The 19,120-nt window shown below is 41.7% G+C and overlaps 1 protein-coding gene across 2 annotated transcripts in view; it reads right to left on the reverse strand.

The window, feature by feature from the left end:
- ARHGAP10 (Rho GTPase activating protein 10) overlaps positions 1–18,831 on the reverse strand; it is a 143,489-nt gene extending 124,658 nt beyond the window's left edge. The window contains exons 1-2 of one of the 2 annotated variants that reach the window (XM_027456676.3): positions 18,694–18,831; positions 17,141–17,796 (exon numbers count right to left, since the gene is read on the reverse strand). In XM_027456676.3, coding sequence (XP_027312477.1) covers positions 17,141–17,294 — 154 coding nt within the window. In that variant the 5' untranslated portion in view covers positions 17,295–17,796; positions 18,694–18,831. Of the gene's footprint in view, positions 1–9,297; positions 9,449–17,140; positions 17,797–18,693 lie in introns of those variants that run through there. The other variant, XM_027456677.2, reaches the window with a different exon arrangement.
- Positions 18,832–19,120: the final 289 nt, after the last annotated feature.

The following is a 19,120-nucleotide window of genomic DNA, read 5'->3' on the forward strand; positions in this document are numbered from 1 at the left end:
AATCTAACATTATAATCTTTAAAAAAAACAAAAAAAAGAGGAGGCGGGGAACCACTGGAGGTCACTGATAAAATAAAGAAACAGTTCAGTGTTGCTGTGCCTGAGCTTCCTCAGCACTGGTAAGGACTGAGGATATAGACACTGAGACCCTCAGATACTCAAAAGCCTGTTAGATGCACAGACACTGCCAAATACCACGATCTCTCATTTTCACATGAGAAAAACTCTTAGACTACAGTTAAATATATAAATAGCCATTTGGCATAGAAAAACTATAACCTTTTATTTCAGCACAGAGTAGTCCAAGTATCTACAAAGCTTTTCTAGACGTTCATTACGCAGTGCCCCTTTCCCTAAAACAATACAGCCGACTCAACACAAACACGTTCACTGCTGACAGTCCATGATTTGGCCACGTGACTGTCCTGCACATATTTCAGGTATTAGCCGTGTCAAACTAATTACCAGAGACTACTTGACAGGGTCTTTCACATTATCCAAAAAACGTGGAGGACACGGTGTGTAACAAATCTCGCCCAGCTCAACTGAGAGTTGTAGTTTTGCTGACAGCTTTCCCTCCATAAATCACATACTCACTGGCTAGCAAGCCACTAAGAGAACTGTCAGGAATCCAGCGTATGATGTGGTTGTAAACACGATAGGCTGTATTTCTCACACATGTATGAGAACCTCTGTGTCAGTGACAACGGCTACAGCATCAGAAATGACACCATTTCCACTTGTACCCATAGTGAAGGTTTCCACCTTAGCTTAACAAAGAGTGCTTCAGGCTGTGCTGCCTCTGACTTCAAACCTTGCAACTCAGTTAACAACCCTCCTTAGCAAAGGGCTGCGTATCAAGGGTGTGTCGATCAAGTTAGAAGTTCTTCTGATTAGTAAATTTTTCCTCCCCCTATTTCTTGTCACTGATGAGCAGCACACAGATACGAGGATACAATATATAAGCACATATACAAGTACCAGTGGGAACTTGTAGAAACACAACATCAACATTACTCACATTACCACACTTTTCAGGCCAAAATACCCATCCAAAGCATTCAAGCAGTGTTTCAAGCATCAGTGTCTAAATTAAGAGTACAGAAAAAATGATTCAAAGGGAAGCACATTAGCACGCCTGACCAAGCAAGAGTCCTGTACAGCAAATACATGCTGCAGCTTCATATAGGGAAGGCAGGAAAGCACAATGTCCACTTTTCCAGGAGACCTTCAAGTTAAAGTACTGCTGTAATTTATGTTTCAACTCCTTTGCTTCAGTGCACAGGAAGGAGAGATTATAAAACTAATTGTTTAAGTGGAAATGACAGCTACATCTGGAAGACGCAGAGCAGGCAGGCAAAGCAAACATTCTCCTAGGACACCGAACAAACAGCGAGAAGCACAGCTCTGGGATCGTCGGTGACGTACAGCCCTGCAGCCGTGGTTTAACAGCACAACCAATTTGGGAGGGCTGTGCGAATAACAGCTGACATACCAGTAGCACGGAAATACTAAAACTCAAATGTATACAGCATGAAAGTCATCTAAGCACACCAACTGCCCTCACACCCAAAATGCTAACTATACGTCGCTAAATGATGGACCAAAGTCCTGGAAGGCAAGGGAAGAGGATGAAACAAAGCAGAGGAGAAGGGAGATCCAGTGCCTGCCACCTTGAACTGAAACCTTCAGCAGGGGATGAAGTTTCCATGGGCAGGTTCTAGCCCTTACAGAAGGCTATCCAGTGGGGACAGGGGAGTTTGCACTGGCAGGAAGAAATGAATCCAACGCCACACACAGTGCTGCAAAGCATCCTTCGCTTTTTCTCTGGAAGTGCCAGCAGTGGTTTTCTACCTTCTCCTGCCACAGTTTTGTGCCCAGCACGTGCTAGGTTCAAAACACAAACATTTCTAGGTAAATGTAGACTCTCAGTATATCTCACATGAGTTTCTTTATTCATCTTGATTTCTTTGGAGGCATATTTAAGCCTTTAAGCACAACTTGTCCTAATGATCATTAGTCATTAACTTATGCAAACTTCAGTGTTGCATGCTGATCTCTCTTGCTTCTACATCACAGCAACCTATACCAAACCGGGTAAAAACATACCAAAGGCCAGCCTGGGAACTTGGAACACAGTAAGGCTCTGAACAATGTTTAGAGTTGCATAGATTATACAGAACTGACAACAGAAAATAGATGTTGATTCCCTGATCATTTAACAGATTGTAATTAGAGTTTGCTCCACAGAACTGAATTTCTCTCAGTGAAAGATACATAAAATCATTATTTAGTCCTTCAGTATTTAAAACTTTAAACAAAGTGCAATCACGACAAATTAGAAGTTATCCACATACCACTGGCTGTACGGACACAGAAAAGGAAAGAAAAAGCATTCAGGTGTTTTATTTCTTAGATAAGGTTAGTAGAGAACATGCTAACTAAAGAAACACATTCCCTAGTTATCTATCTCATTTCAGAGGCCAAATTCCAAAGTAGGCATCTGCAAATGGGAATCTCTGCATAAACAGTTCCTGGTCTGAGGTCAGCTCAGAGCAGAACCATCTTCTCCTTATTAGTAATACAGATTTAAAAAATTCTTTATAAGGAGAAGTTGATATTACTAATACCAATTTACTTAAGAACTGAAAGCAACGTGCCTGTTGGGAGCTTACAATGCAGCTGGCTTGCTGACTGTTGGCCATGAAATCCCCCAAGCCCCTTCTGACTCTCATTTTGTCATCATCTTTCCCATTGGCATAACTATAAACCATATGGGCTTTACATAAAATTCATCCTCTTCACTCTTGGTTTACTAAGATTCAGTCTACTCAAATTTAAGACACTTGTCCATAATAAAGCCATGTAAAACGACAGGGACTAAGACTTAGATTTCAGTTCAATGGGAGCCACCCGTTTCATGTTAAAACAAGACAAATTAGGATTTACTCACAGGGTTTCCAGATAATTTTTGTTATTAGTTACCAGTGTCAAGACACAGAAAGAGACAAATCCAAAAATTCAGTCAATTACTTTTAGGCCTGGGTAGCAGCCAGCAGAAGTACTCGCTGGCTTCAGAGAAGGTTTGCCAAATGTTGAGAGACATTAGCATCGGCAGGGAATATTTCCTTTCTTGGCTTCTATCTGCCAGAGGTTGCAGTCACCAAATTAGGATTAAGGACGGCTCCAGAAGGAACAACGCAGGGCTAAATTTAGGACTCATCTCAGTATTAACTACGTGCTAGGACAGAGCTTGAGTTGGTGGGATTACTGAGGTAGGAAAAAGAGAAAAGAGCCAAAACTGACCCTGGACGTAGAAGGGTGCATCTGGCTATGCCTGCCTGCCTGCCTGCCTCTGTCAGGGAGTGAGGCACAGAGGAACAGGAGGCAGGTCTAATCCAGGGGAGCGCAGCCAGCGTGTGAGCGGGGCAGGACACCAAAGGCTTTGGACAGAAAGGACTGCCAGACACAAGGAGAGGTTTGGATAAGCCAAAATCAATGTACTAAGGCTCCTACAGAGTCTGTAAATTAACACCTGTCTGGAGTTAGTTCTGGAATCAACTGGTGGGATTGGGGATAGATTTCAAGCCAGCACAAGTACACACATTGCTGACTGACAGAGCCACCAAGGGAAGCACGATCCCAGGTTTGCTATTGCAATTTCTTGCTATTCCAGCAAGCACAAAGAATTAGGCAGATGTGATCATTATCTCGAAGGAACATTTAACACGATGGCATACAAAAACCCAAGATGTACAATTCAACATGCCTTCCTCACATCTACAAGTGCAAAACAGTTCTGATCACCACTGAGCGAACTGAATGGTGCTCTGAAATTGCCACACGATTCACAACACAACCACAGTGCCTGCAATCTGCCTTACCAAGCACTGCTTAGAAGGGTAAACGTCAGGGCCTCCTAATTGCTAACTCCAATAAAGACTCGGTGTGCAGCCTTATCTAATCAGTTGGTCTCTCACCTCACTCATCTGTAAACAGACTGAGCAGCCCAACCTACTTGGCAGGATGCTGAAAGACCAGCATCTGAAATGCTTTACGCACTTCAAAGTGCTACAGAGGTGAAGAGTTTTGTTTGTTTATTGAGAACTCCTCTCCCACTCATTTTAAATTGCACATGCTTTACATGACAGAAGAAACAATGCCACCAATAGAACAGCGGAAATCATTACGAAGAACTTAAAACGGGTTGGGACTGGGCTGATCTTAAGCAAGCAAGCTTACCTTCAGTGCTCCTGCTGCCATTTCCTGCACACAGCTGTCTGCTGTTTTTTTCTAGCAGCTTCCCTAAGAACATTCTTGCTGTCAGGAACCCCCGATCAGACCAAGCTGGTCAATGCATGATTACAGGACAAGTCAGGAATTCATATAGAAGGGAAAAACCTTAATCACTAACAGTATGTGCATAAATAAAAGCAACAACTCTCAATTCTCCCCATCATATTAACTACCAATTTGCAATAACTTTATATCCTCCTGGAATCTAAAAGATCAAAAACACTAAAATTGACATTATAAGTTAAAAAAAAACTCTTTATTGACAACAAGGAATTTTCAACTTCCTATACTGCAAGTACCATGAAAGCATCCCTGTGGGCTTTGATAGAGAAAGTCCAGAAAACATCAAAAGACAATTTGTGAAGTGACTGACAGAACACAAAACCAACAGGTTTAAGCAAAGAACGTGGAAGGGAAACAAAATAATGAAATTCACTCGATAGCAGTCAATAAATGAGAGCTACTACATGACATGGCAACATTCTCCAAAACAGTATGGATTTTGTTTCCTCTGGAAAAGGTTACACAATCCTTCCACTTAAAAAGGCTGAAGAAAACTGCACTAGAGAGCATTATAGTGGGTCCCTCTCTGGAGGGGAAGCAACTGTGACTAAGCAAGTAACTTCAGAAAGACAAGTGAGAAAAGCCACCACACTCCTCCCAAGTACAGGACCGATGGGCAGCCCTCTGACATTACAACTTATTGACATCAGTGTATTCCATCTGGTATTGTTTAGAGCTCCAAAAGCCCTGTTATTCCCCACTAATTATTCCCCTGTGGGTAATAACTCAACTGACACTGGCAACCCTGGATGTTTTGTGAAGGAGGGATGCAGCTAGGAGAGAAGGCAGTTTACTCTGGGAAAAGAAGAAGAAAAGCCTAGGAACAACATTCCTACAGGTTTCATCATTAACTTGCTAGCTGGCATCCCTCTGACCTGTGTGCCATTAGCAGACCACATTCATTCTGTTCCTGCTCTCTGTGAGAGAGTAAATTACAGAGTAGGAAAGAGCAGTGGCAGATGCATGGAAGCAAAAGAAAAAAATATTAAAAAACAAACAAACCCACAAGCACCTCTTCCAAAGCTTAGCAAGAGCTTCAGAGAAACTGGTTCAGCCTTTATTCTGTTCCAGCAGCTCTAACACAAACTCTTAGGAACCCCGAGCACGTCTCCACGCTAACCTGTGTGAAAAAAACATGCTGTTGAACCTATCCTTCTCTTCCCTATTATCTGAACATTCACATATATTTGCTCTACACATTTTCACCGGAACAGACAGCTAGATGTGAAATGAGGTGCGAGAGGCAGCAAACTGACAAGCAATGACAAGGTCTAAGAAATGACCCAACTAAGACCACACAGAAGGAAGAGAGAAAAAGGGAGAATCACAAGCTGCAGAGCAGCTACAAGGTATTTTCCAAGTACCATTGCTTCCCGGCTTCCCTCAGCAACTCTGCTCGTCACTCGGGGAATGCCACCCCAAGCCACCCATCCAGGCACTCAGACTGAAACTCAGCAGCTGCTCACATCTCTCTCAGCTCCTACACTAATAATAGCGTCCAGGAAGCAATGTTCCAACATGGCCATTCAGTAATGTTCTCATGAAATGTGAGATCAGCTCCTGACCACTATTAAAATACCGCAATTTTCCATATTTGAAAGAAAAACAGCAGGAGAGGGCAGCAGAAAAAAAAAAAAAAAAAAAAAAAAAAAAAAGCTGCTGCTGCTGAAGAATGGCATCCCTACTCAAGACAAGTGTAAATATAGCTCTCCTCAAAAAGATTTACTTCCAAATCCGAGACATCAAAAGCATCTGATCCCTTTTGTGGGCCTTCAACTTCCTAAACACAAGAAAGTTATAGCTGTTACAACGGAACAGAACCAAGAAAGCATATAAAGAAAGCTTTATTTATATAAGGACAGAAATTGAAACAAATGTTAACAGTAATGTTTGGGTTATGTTTGGTGCTTTTGGAGCATCAGAGGGTTTTTATTTGTTTCACTGTGTGTCAGAAGGGGCTTCATTTGTTACATGTTTCTTACAAATCTGTCAATTTTCTCTGTAACAGACAGGAGTTGGGGGGAAAGAAGCAGCTAAGGGATCAGTTACTAGTGCAGTCCTGTTACTTGCTCCACTCAAAACAAAACTGCTACTTTTCTTAAACAACCTCTAGTTTCTGATTTTGTTTTAAAATGCATTGGTAGCAATAATGCCAACATAATTTTCAAGAAGGTATCAGAGCCATCTTCCTGGTAAACACTTCAATGTAAAGAAGTACAAAAGAAAAAAAAAAAGTCTAAGTAAGATATTTTCTCAAGGAAGCAAGTTTTCCAGCAACACTTTGAATCTGAACAGGATTTCATTTTGTCCAGAGAGCACAGTAACAAGACTGCCATGTCCAAATTCTTCTTCACAAATGGATACTTCCTATGAAAACGTGACTGCCTATATGCTATAAACCTTAGAGATGTCAAACCACTGACTAAAATTCCTACTTCAATGATCTGCACTGCAAGGGCAGAACAGCTGCCTTCTCTGTTAATACTGCCATGCCCTCCATACTAAGAGGTCTAAAACGTTACTGTAGGAAAATACTGCACGTTCTCTTATCAGATACTATTTTAAGCTAATTTACCTTGTAGAGGATGTAAAAAAGTTTGTAACTACCACTCAATGCAAACGACTACAGAAAAAAAGCAGTGGGTGCAGTCTTACATAAAATGCAAAAGGGACTGATACGCAACGCTGCCCTATAGCATTTCAAAATTTGTGAAGTATTTTACAGATAAACGTGCGCAAATCTGAGGCAATAGCTTAAAGAGCAGTGGATAGAAAGAAAAAAAGATGGAGAGTTTGCCTAGATTGCTCCCAAAGTCTAGCTACAGATTGCTCTTTTGTCCATACCAAAAAAATATCCAAGTATATGAAAAGCCTCAACAGCGTTGGGTGATAAAAAGAAGCAGCATGGTGTGAAGGGATGGAAACATGCTACTATTTCATTCATTCAACTCATTTGTTTCCTGCCTACTACCTGGTCAGCACTACGAAAAGAAAAAACATTCAGCAGAGATAAAGAAAGAGCCCTATATACAATACAGATCCTGTTACAACAAACACTTAATATTTTGGTGTAACTAAAGAGAAATTCCTAGCAAAGACACATCCCAATTACTGACATGAAAGCAGTTAATGGAGGCAGGAAGAGAAATAAAATTGAGATAAATGAACACAAAGAAGCGTTTCTGTTGAGTCTCAAAGCTACATTTTCAAACTAACAGTTTCATCTAGAAGAGTGCTTTAGAGGAGTTCTGCTTCTTAAATACACTTGCTAAAATTTATTTTCCACTAGGTTAACTATCATGATTACTAGACCAGATACGATCTGGTCTTCTCAGGGATCTTCCGAGCTGCTAGCCACTAGATCTCATCCCTCCACGAGGGCATTTCCAGTAGTGAGGAATATGCTCAGAGCAGGATACACTCCCCAAGCACTGCCCAGAAACACAGCCACCAGCCCTCAAGCACTTGGGCTTTGCAATGGATGGATGAGTCTTTCCAAGCCAGACAAAGCATTCCAGCTCATCTGAAATTATGGTATCCTGGCATATCTAGGTTCATGTCTCCTTCAGCTTTACCTGAAGCAAAGGAAAGTTCACCTGAAGGGAGGACAACATTCCCACACATGAGATGCAAAGATGTCACCCAGGCATTTCCTTAGTTCATTTCAGCAACTACATTAAAACTTGAGCTGAACTTCTGGAGCTTTGCCCCATACCTCTATAAAACATAGCTAACAACTTATGCAAGAGGAAGGAAACAGGTGCCCAAAAGAAATTTTCATGCTGCCCCTTAAGGAGCACTGCCTTCCCCCTTAGGTGCAGCCCTGCAGAATCTCACAGGAAGAACACGAAAGGTGTTGGCAGACACACAGAAATGTTTTGTAATAAGTTGTGGCCATGGGACAGGAGAGTGTTTGCAGGTTCTTTTTAGCACCAGATTCTTTTACTTCCATTATTAGAAGTAAAAGAAGTTACGAAGGATGCAATATATCTAGGTAGTTTTATGTCTTTTGCCAAAAGCAATGGATTTGCTGGAACGCTACAACAGCCAGTCAAGAAGCACAACAGAAATTTAAAACTGCTAAAAGTATAAAAGTAGGATTAAAAAAAGAAGTGAGGCACAGTAACAGTACAGGAATATTGCCACACAACAAGAACGTTTAAAAGCAGACTGGAAAATAGCTTTGTTCCTGAAAGGCTTGCAGACAAAAAATGAGTTGAACTGACAAAGCTTTAGAAAAACAGTTACTCAGCTTGTCAATTAGAGCAGGCCTTTTCTACAGAGACAGCACACAACCTGATATTTTAATAGGAAAACAGCGTTGACAATGCAAATTATACAGTTTTGTTCTCAAAGCACCAATGTGTTTCAAAGGCTGAAACGACAGTGTTTGGTTTGTTAATCCACATAAGCTACAAACTCAATCACATGACAGATTTCTAAGAACACTGACTTACTGCCAAAATTAAATTTCAAAAAGTTTTACTTCGAGTCCTCTGTGACCCGGCAACCTGCTCCTTTCACCTGTTCTGCAAGCTGGTGCTTTAAAAAAAAAAAAAATCTAAGCAATTATTTTCTTTTAAATCTATTACCAGTTTCCTTATCAACTCTGAAAATATTAATAACACTTGAATATAGGCATGTTGGAACAAAAAAAAGTATTTTTTTAAAGCATGCAACTTTTTCTAAGGACTGGCAAAAGTCACAGGTTACAACAAACAAAAGTAAGGTGTGCTCCCTCTGCTTGGGAAGAGAATCCACCTTTTGAGATTTAATATATTACAGTCCAGTATTTTCTTGGTGATGGTGGTGTTTTGTTTTGGTTTTTAAGTTGAAACATTACAAGCTTCAATCTCTTCATACATTCACCAGTTCTAAGCCCTCAGTTCATCAGGTTAATGGGGACAGATGCAAATTTCAATGCTAAAACGCACTTACCAGCAACAGACTTACTGGGGATGTATTCCTGGACACTGCACATTCTACAGCTTCCTTCAAGGCTCAGCTCTAATACACCGTCTTGCTCAGTTTTGTCCTGGTTACTCAATTTTCCTTGCCAAATTAAACAAGACATTTTTTCCTCTTCAAGGACACAGAGTCCCAAGCAGCAAGTGGATATACAAAAGCTACAAAGAATTAAGGTAAACTAATAACCAGATCTGCTGGGAGGGTCAAATTCTTTTCTCTTGACCTACCTGATAACTCCCACCTGCCCCTCCTCTAAACTGAAGAGGCAAAAACAAGCAGCAACACGACATTTATTCAAAGGTGTGGACAGTAGTAAAACCAACATCAGTTTAATAAGACTATGATTTTCCGTCTCTGCAGATTACTCTTCCCTGCTACTGCCTCTTTCCCACAGAGGACATCCCCAGATTCAGGAACTTCTTAATCTGCCTTGGCCTGTTACTGCCACGTTGCTTCTAAGCACCTGCATTATCTTCTCACAATTTTTATCTTGAAAGATGAGCAAACACATGGGAGGGAAGAGAACAGCCAGGGGAGGAAACGAAAACAGAACAGAGGGAGTAGAAGACATCCGCACAAAAAGCATCAGCCCACAAGTGCACATAGGAATGGTAAAACAACTACATAACATTTGGCTTGCCTGCCAGAAATTGCCCAAAACACCTGTTTGGGCAATTTTTTTTACAAAAAAAAAAATAATAATAATAATAACAATTTGAGAATAGCATAAACCTAACCACAGCTCTCCCATAAGGTACCCACCCCAGGTCAAACGTCCCCTTTCCCAGTGAGGGACTTGTGTGTGCACTCTGGATACCAGGTGCACATCTGCAGCCCAGGCACACAGCATGGGCTGTTTAAACCACAGCCCCTGCCTCTTCCACCACAGTCCTGTCCCAGAGCACAGCCTCCAAGGGAGCAGCTGGGATGCAGCTCCTGTGCCTACCATGGTTCTTTTTGCCAAAGAAGATGGATTTAGCTCAGCAGTAAGATAGATTTTGAGCGCCTACTAAAACTGACAGATACTTAAGTCTCTGAACAGTCGTTGCTTCAACTATTCTGCTAATAATGTGCCCAAGCCCATCTGATCATATATTTTTACACTCGCCAGGTACTCCAGAAAGACATTCAACTGCTCAAAGTATCTTACTTCTCCTCATCTAAAGCATAAAGACGTTTAAAAGACAAATCAGAACACCAGTGTGTCATAGCATCTCTATAACAACAACAGCAAGTTTCGTCTGGAAGCTCAGAGAAGTGGCATTAGAGCGGCTTTAAACCTCAGACCCAAAGGGGAATCCCAGCAAACATCAACAAGTCATAAACACTCCCCTGAGAAGCCACAAGTCTCCACATCAAAACATTAAGGGTATTGCCAAGGTCCACATGCTGTTGACTACCTCCCTCGGACAGCCAAGCCTCTATTTTTTAAGCCAGCAAGTAAAATGCAGCAGTTGTGATTGAAGCTAGTGGAGTAAAACGAAGTACCAAGGTCACAGCAAACTCCATATATAAATATGCAATGTTAAAAAACAGCTGAGGAGGTAGGAGGAGAGAAGTACTGGGATGCAGCTCTTCCATGCCGTTGCAAAACATGTTTCCAAGTGCTCCCCTTGGAAGCCAGGGCGCAGCACCTGGCCTGCACACTACTCCCACTGCTGCAGGTGGCACAAATAGAGCACTCTGGAGCAGGTCAGCTCCCCTCCCTGCCTCCTTGTAAGAAATCAGTACATATCCCAAATGAGGTCTGCTTCACTATGGACTACAAAGTTGATTTTAGACTCACTTGAGAACTATTTTCAGCACCGTTAACTTCTGCTTATCAAAATTTACAGCATATTTGCATTATGGAGCTGGCAAATATATGATCATTTCAGGAATATGATCGTTTTCAGTACACCTGCAGCCTTAGCAAGTGTGCAGCCTTAGCAGCTGATCTATTTTTCTTTCTTTAATTGCAAGCAGGTGTTGTCACTTTACAGACTGTAGAGCAAATTCCAGCCAATTCCAGATGATGGATTCAAATTCCATACGATTTAATACATTTCCACGAGGCTTGTCATTAAAAGGAAAAAAAAAATAAAGCAGGGAAAGAATTGGAACATGAACTATGAGATGACTTTTCTAAAGATTACAAACTGCTCTATTTGCTTTTGTTTGTTTGTTTTTGTCCTGAAAAGACACTAAACACCAGTCTCCTTCAATAACTACCTACACAGTTTAGATAAACTAAAAACTACCATTTCCACAAATTTTTCAAAAGACAAAATCGCTCCAGTCAAGAACCTGTTGCATCTCTTATCACCGATAAAACTCATGTAAATTCATGTATTTTTATGAAATCACACGTTCTAGTTCACCAGCACAATGCTCTACTTTGAATACAGGAAAAAAACAGTGGAACATCTGCAGGACAAAGAAGGTAATGGAGCTAGTTAGTAATCCAAGCTGAAAAGACATGATTCAAGATGACAAACTGGCATCCTTCACAGGATGAGCTTGACACTTTTTATAGCTACTGACATAGTAATGAATGCTTTACTTTGGGTGGAGCTAAATGTAATGTTCTACAGAGTATCTTCTTAAAAGAAAGTACTTCCCCGATCCTAATACAGAAACAGCTTTATCTACAAGCAGGGAAAAAAGGCAGTGTCTTAGCTAATTAGGCCTAACACTGGCAATCACCTCGGAGGGAAGGGAAAAACAACATTCTGCTATTATAAGCAGTTCTTTCTGAAGGGAAAGCTGCATCAGATGGGCCCCAAAGCATCCATTTGCCTTAGTCTTCCAATGCTGACACTATTGAGCTGAATTCCAGTAGGAAGGTCTTTTTTGAATAGTATTAAAAAAAAAAAAAAAAAAAAAAAAGAGCATATACTGCTCAGTAGCCTAACACTACCTTAGCAGAAATTTTTATCTCACTTTGCCCTAACAGAGTGTTTTTTCAAACTTGCATTTCAGACTGTTCATATAAGAGCACTTATTTGCTTACTGTTATCACATCTACAATGTGTCTTATAACAGAAATAAAGGTCATTTTTGCAATTGAAAACTGAAACAGCTCTCTAAAACATTAAGTGTGAAGATATACTAATACATAGCTCCCACTGCATTCAGGGGAAATGAGGCAAAGATGGAGGCCTAGCTAATACTGATGATTTAGGAAAGTTTGCACACAAACTCAGCTAAGGCTCCCTTGCAGTATTCCCCACTCTTCCTCCTTTTTAACTAGGAATGACATTACGTTTTACTCTGTCTTTGGATTCTTTCTAAATCTTCAGTGAATGCCCATTTCTGCAACAGAAGTTATTAATGAGGCCCCTACTAACTGTTTTACTTTACTTCTTTGACATGCACTTAAGTGCCAAAAGAACAACATTATTGTTGCAGAAAATTCCTAAGACTTCCAGAGCTGGCACAAATTATACAGTCAGCTAAGTGGATTCATAAATGCGGATTATGCTAAGGAAAGCTTTAAAAAATGGACATTTAGTGCTTAGGAAAAAAAGCACTGTGGTTCAAATGATCTGAACAGCTTCTACACTCTGTTTTTACACAGATTACAACAGCCACTACCATTTTATAATGACATCCATCTCTGGTCAAACCATAAACCCACCTAGCGCAGCATCTAAGAGGTCAACCAACACCATACACTAAGAGAACGTGGCCAGAAACAAAAACAGGTGTTTGGTCAACACCAACAACAAATTAGGTCCTGGATTTGTTTGATGAGCAATTCCTAATCCAACTCTGCTAGAAGAAATACTCAGCCTATTCCAGTAGGTCAAGGATGGGACTGGGAATGGCTTTATTCCCATTGTCAACACGATTTCCACTCTGCTTATCTTCTCGATGGTGAGCTTGTAAAAGACCGGTTAGTAATAACTAAGAATATCTCAGTGGAAACAGAATTCGCTGTTTTTTCTCATGAATGCAGAAATACTCCCCGGAGCATGCCAGCATTCTTCAGTGACAATTACCAGTAACTCTTCATATTCCAACAAACTCTTCCTAAAGACAAAAGAAATCTGGTTCTTGCTTCATGTTCTATCTGGAAAAGTGCAAGGAATAACATTTCTTTAACAAGCATAAAACAGAAACAGCAATAAAAATAGTCATTAGAAATCTGAGCACACAGTTTCCTGCAGAGACTAGCACTAGACTAGCGAGGATGTGTTTTCCTCCTCTGACACACCAAATACAATGGCTGAGACATCACAAAACTTAGCTCACAAAAACAAAACCTCAAGGTATGGTAGAAGCTATCCGGCTCTCAACCAAAACAGCTGCACAGCAACACTAACAAGAGACAGACCTACCCCAGTGAAAAGCTGGCCCCCAACTGATGGAGAGCAAGTTTCTCGGGGTACAAACAGGGGAAAACAGCTGCTCTGGGTGCTAGCACAAGTGACAGGGGTATCTGAATACTGCAGTGCCCTTGTGGTAGCAGCTGTAGGTGGTGCAGACTTGATGAAGGGCTGTGTGATGCTTTTCAGCTGAGGATGAGAGCACTCATGTGGGGCACCCTTCCCTTCCAAGTTTTGTCTGGACTTCCCCTTGGATAGACATAGCATAGTGACACCATCACTCTGAAGTCTCCTGGGAACCCAACTTCTTCCCAGCTTCTCTCTTTCTTCTTCAGCAGCCTGTTACAAAATCGCAGCAGCTGAACCCAAACAGAGTTCTCCTCTGATACAAGCCTAAATCCCAGAAGTGTGAAGCTATGCATGCACACACTGGAAACAGCTGTGGGCACACAGAAGCATCCTTCACAAAACCCCTTGTGCGGATTCTTCCTACTCCACCCTGAGGGTGGAATCCTGCCATATAAAAAGCGACAGCTCCTGATGCACATTTACAGGAAAAGTCTCAGCTTCAGAAGAAAACAATCTTCAAATCTTACATTCTTGTCAAGAGACCAAGACTTGGGCCACCGAAGGGGGAGGAATTAGGAAGCAAGTATGTAGTAGTTATCCAGTATATTCTGCACCTTCCAATAACTTGCATCTCAGATTTTAAGAGCTCTGAACTAAACCTCTCAAATTCCTATTTTATTTCAAAACAAGGATTCTTTGATCAGGCACCTTTAAATTTAATTTCTCTCAACAGAAGAATTACTAACTCCATCCAGAAGTTATTTTTAAACTATTTTGATCTTCACTTGTTTGTCTGAACTAGAATCCCCTGAGATATACTGCATTTTTATTTTGAAAGGCGTATGTGCATACCACTTGTATTTACTGATCAGTGGAAAAAAACTTCCTGTACTCCTTTTAAACATATTTAACTGCCATAAGAAAATAAAGAGATACCTATTGTTTATTCATTTTTCCAATATTTAGTTTGAAGTAGACAACTCAGTGATTCAAACCATGACACAGGAAACGAGACAGCTTTGAGTCAGTCTTGTTTATCTTTCTATCAGATTCTTGAAACAACCGAGACCTAAAACTGCAAAGATCCACTTGAAGCGTACCTCGTAACTGAGGGGTGGAAGCTCACCAAATTAAGAAGACAAAAGATTTTCCTTTTCCTCTAAAAGCAGCACAGTCTGGTACTAACAAAATTTAATTCTTCTGAGTTTTAGGTAGAAAATACACTCCTGTACAACAGAGGATACAAACGGGATGGAGCATCAAAGCCACTTGTAATATTTTCTGTCAGACAGGAAGCATGATGCATTAAGTCGCATAAGTTATTCACACCTCAAGAATCCTCACAATATTTCTGGTAAGCTGCTGCTTTACAAGGGAAATAAGGAAAGCACAATTCTGAAAACAGCTCAGATAAGGAAATGCAGGCGCTTCCTATACAGTCAGTTCATTTCTCACAAATTTAAGAATATTGGGCCTAGTACATTCTACGTATCAGGAAGTTCACTATGCTCACATATCAACTATAACAGGTGAAACTTCTTGTAATTTACCCAGTTCTAGAAAAAATACTTTAGCTAATAAAACAGCTTTAAAAAAAAATCATCCTCAACTGTTGGCTAAAATGGAGCCATTTAAGCTCTTGAAATGCCCTGTTTAATTATCACATTCTCTTGATGGTGGCAAGCCAGTCTTCATGTAGAAAATGCGGTTTTGACAGAGATGAATAGCTGAGTCTAGACCACTTCTTGAGCCCAGTTTTCCGAACAAACATTAATCCCATTTGGTTTCCTGACGGTGAAGGAATCTGGTTCCTCAACTTATTTAGATGCCAGTGCTTTCTTCTGCAAGCACAAGGAGGACCAACATGCTAACCACCAGGGTTCTAACAAGTTGTAACTCCTCCTTGCATTTCCTCTGGTTCGGTTTGGCTTTAACATCTGTTGAACAGTGGCACTGCTTCACCGGCAGCAGCAGAAGACGACCCAATTTCAAACCTGTCAAACAGGGCTCTCTAGAGGGGAGAGACAATTGTGGAAAACTGAAACACGTTACGAGGCTTACCACACACAGCTACGTCCACCACTCACTGCACACCAAATCAACATTATCAGCAGAGGATTTTGCTGGGGTCAGGAAGCTCACAGAAATTAGGGCTTTCCCCACCTCCAGACTTTTGAATTGAGTTCTGTGTATATAACTGCGCGTGTCAAACAGAGTTTGGGACATTTGCCAGACGGCTGTCTAAGGAGCTGAGGAATATAAGCAAAGTAGAATGATTTCCCCTCTATTTTTCTTGCTCAAATTTCGAGACACTTTGTACGTTGTATTCCATGTTAAGATGACTTCTACCGACACCACGAATCACAGATTACAAAACATCCTCAAGGAACACTTGATTTGCAAGAACTGAACGTTAACTGGCCAACAAATAAGAGTTACAAAGAAGTGAAATTTGATAAGATGTTTGCTACCTTTTTTTTTTTTTTTTTTTTTTTTTTTTTACCCAGGTACATCAAACTGACACAAGTAGGAAAGAATGTTTATTTGCACCAAATGGGTTACCTCTCTTTTTAAGACTCTCATCCTATCCAGGCAGCTACACATCCCACACCAGCGGCCAAACCCCTCTCAACCTGCTTTAAATGAAGTACCTTGAAAGCTGTGGTTCTCTGCCTTCAGAAATTTCCCATGATATCAAAGATGCAGAATACTTTTGAGAACGGTGTCAGAGTGCTGCGTTAGTGATTCATTTGTATACTTGGTAGGATCAACTATCACAATAGATATTTAGGTGACTATACTACTAGATCTCAAGTTAAATTATGTTAGCACAATACTACATTAAGAATGTCTATTAATGTGGGCACTCAAGACAAAAAAAAAAAAAGATTCTCACCAAACCACAGCATAGATACTACACACAGACACACACAATATGTTTTCAACAAGCACAAAAGTCAAAATTGCCATCCAATTTTGAAAGGCCAAATCCACAGGGCTGATAACTAGCGCTGTCACTGCAAAAGTGTAACTCTTGTGATTCCTGAACACACTTAAAATTTTAACAAAGATGTATTTTCAGGAGCTTCTCGGCAGGTGAGGAACACATGCACGTGTTAAGTGTGGCTTTCTGTAGGCGATGCAACGCTTGCCTAAGTAACACAGCGCTGGGACTGAACCGGTCTTCTCCTTCCCCCAGCTTTCCCCTCCCGGCTCAGCTCGGGCCATACACCGCCGAAGACCCAAGCCAGGCCCCAAATGGCTGTGAGGGGGCCGGCAGGTGGGCAGCAGAAGCCAGGCAGCCCCCGGCTCGCCGCCGGAAAGCCGAGGCAGCAGCAGCAGCGAGCCGCTGCTCAGGCGCTGCTCAGCCTCAGGGCGACAGCGGCGACACGGAGCGACCCCCAGCCCAGCCCTCCCCTCCAAACCCCACTCACTTTTGGTGGCGGCGATCAGGTTTTTGCCATCCTTCAGCAACTCCTTGATAAACTTATTGGTCTTCTCCAGCTCGGCCTCGTGTGCTCGCACCCGCTCCCTGAACCAGGGGCTGTCCAGGTAGCAGTCGCTGAACTCCAGCGGCTGCAGCCCCATGGCTGCGGGGCCGGCCCGGCCTCGGCTCCCCTCACAACCCCCTCACAACCCGGCTCCGGCGGCTGCGAGCCCCGCGGCCACAAAGAGCGGGCGGCTCCGGCGGCTCCCCCCGCGCAGGGCTGGGCGCGGGCAGCGACAAGGCGGCCTCCCTGCTGCCAGGGGCGGCGCTGAGGGAAGCGAGAGGAGAGGAGAGAAGGAGAAAGGGAGGAGAAGAGGCGGCCCGCTCCCCGCCGGCCCAGCCCACAGGGCGGCCGCCTGCCGCAACGCCCTCTCGGGCAGAGGGGTGCTGCTGGCAGGGAGAGCAAATCCTGCAGCTGAGGCTGAGGCGATCACCTCACTTTCCCGAGTGCTGGACTGTTCCCGTGTCTGAAATGACCGCAGGTGGTGCCGAGAGAAGACCCTGCACACCCAACCTTTCAAGCAAGTGTCCCCACTGCTGCACCGCCTCGCCTGCTGCAACTGTTTTCCAAACTTAGCTGAGAAGTCAGTGTGCCACGCAGAGCTGTGTTTAAAAGGAGAATTAAAATCAACCTTAAAAAATAACAAATACTTCTTATCTCTGTTTACATTATCGGAGCAGCATTTCAAGAGCAAATACAGTTTCCATGAATAGTTTGTTTACTTTGTCCTGTGTTCATCTTCAGGATGAAATTTAGACTAATATTTGTCACGCTTGTTTATGGTTACTGCAGTTCTCCTATCATTCCACTGAAATGTTGTAAAGTAATCAGGTTGCATGCATTGCATGAAGTTACTTGAATTCAAATTTAAAAAAACTTGTTTAATTTTTATTATCTACATTTACTGATATTTTATTTTTAACTTAATGTTTAAAGCAAGGAAGCAAATTCACTATTCTGGTGAAATTCTGCACTGTTGATCCAGTGTTGTCATGCAGACAACACGCTGGATTCCTAGCACCTACAGAAAATGATTGAATGTGTTTTTCTAAAGCCTAACCCACCAATTCAAAACACTTTCTGATCCTGAAATGACAGAATTGTGGTTAAAAAAGAGAAAGGGAGAAGACCTGAGGAGAAATAATAAACCATTAAATTAAATGGGCAAAAAAAAAAATGAAGTTTAATGAGCAATTAAAGGAGCTGCACTTTCTTTGCTAATTAAGGCTAAAAGTGTTTTTATATCAGCAGCCTTCTTTTCTGCCATTCTCTAATTAAGGTCATCAAATTTTACAGCCTTCTTGTAGCCTCATTTAAATACTAACACAGCATGACTACATGAAGTTCTGGCAGCCTCCTCTCCTTGTGCCATTATTCATCTATACTGTGGCTATTTACCCTTGATAATCATTGCAAGTGTGGTTTCATGAAACACCCTCTTCAAGTTATTTTATACAATAGACATACACTATCAAGGCATTTGTTTTGTTCTTCCTTACCTTTCTTACGCTCTTGAATGATCACTTCAAAATGCTGATTTTCATGAAAGACACTGTTATTTTGTTCTCCCGTGGCTGGTTCTGTCTCTAATCTGTATGCTATGGAGAGATGAGTTAGCAATTAGTAATATTAACTTGCAGTTTTATTGATGTTTTGTTACAGAGCATTGATATCAGCTTCCACCATTTGAAACATGCAGCTGTGTTGAGTTGTTGAAAACACCAATGAAAACAGTGGCAGCAACTACATCCTTCCAAGGTGTTGTAGTTTTGTCTCCTAAGCACTTTTACCTCAAGAGGAAAGCCCTATTCTGGGCTACAGTTTATACAGTTTAATTCCAACTCCCACCTTGCATTATATTAGTAGCCTTACACATATGCAAGGTACTACTAAGCTGCCTACTCCTCTCATACATCAGATTTGCAA

The sequence above is a fragment of the Anas platyrhynchos genome, chromosome 4, assembly GCF_047663525.1.
Source record: "Anas platyrhynchos isolate ZD024472 breed Pekin duck chromosome 4, IASCAAS_PekinDuck_T2T, whole genome shotgun sequence".
NCBI lineage: Eukaryota > Metazoa > Chordata > Aves > Anseriformes > Anatidae > Anas > Anas platyrhynchos.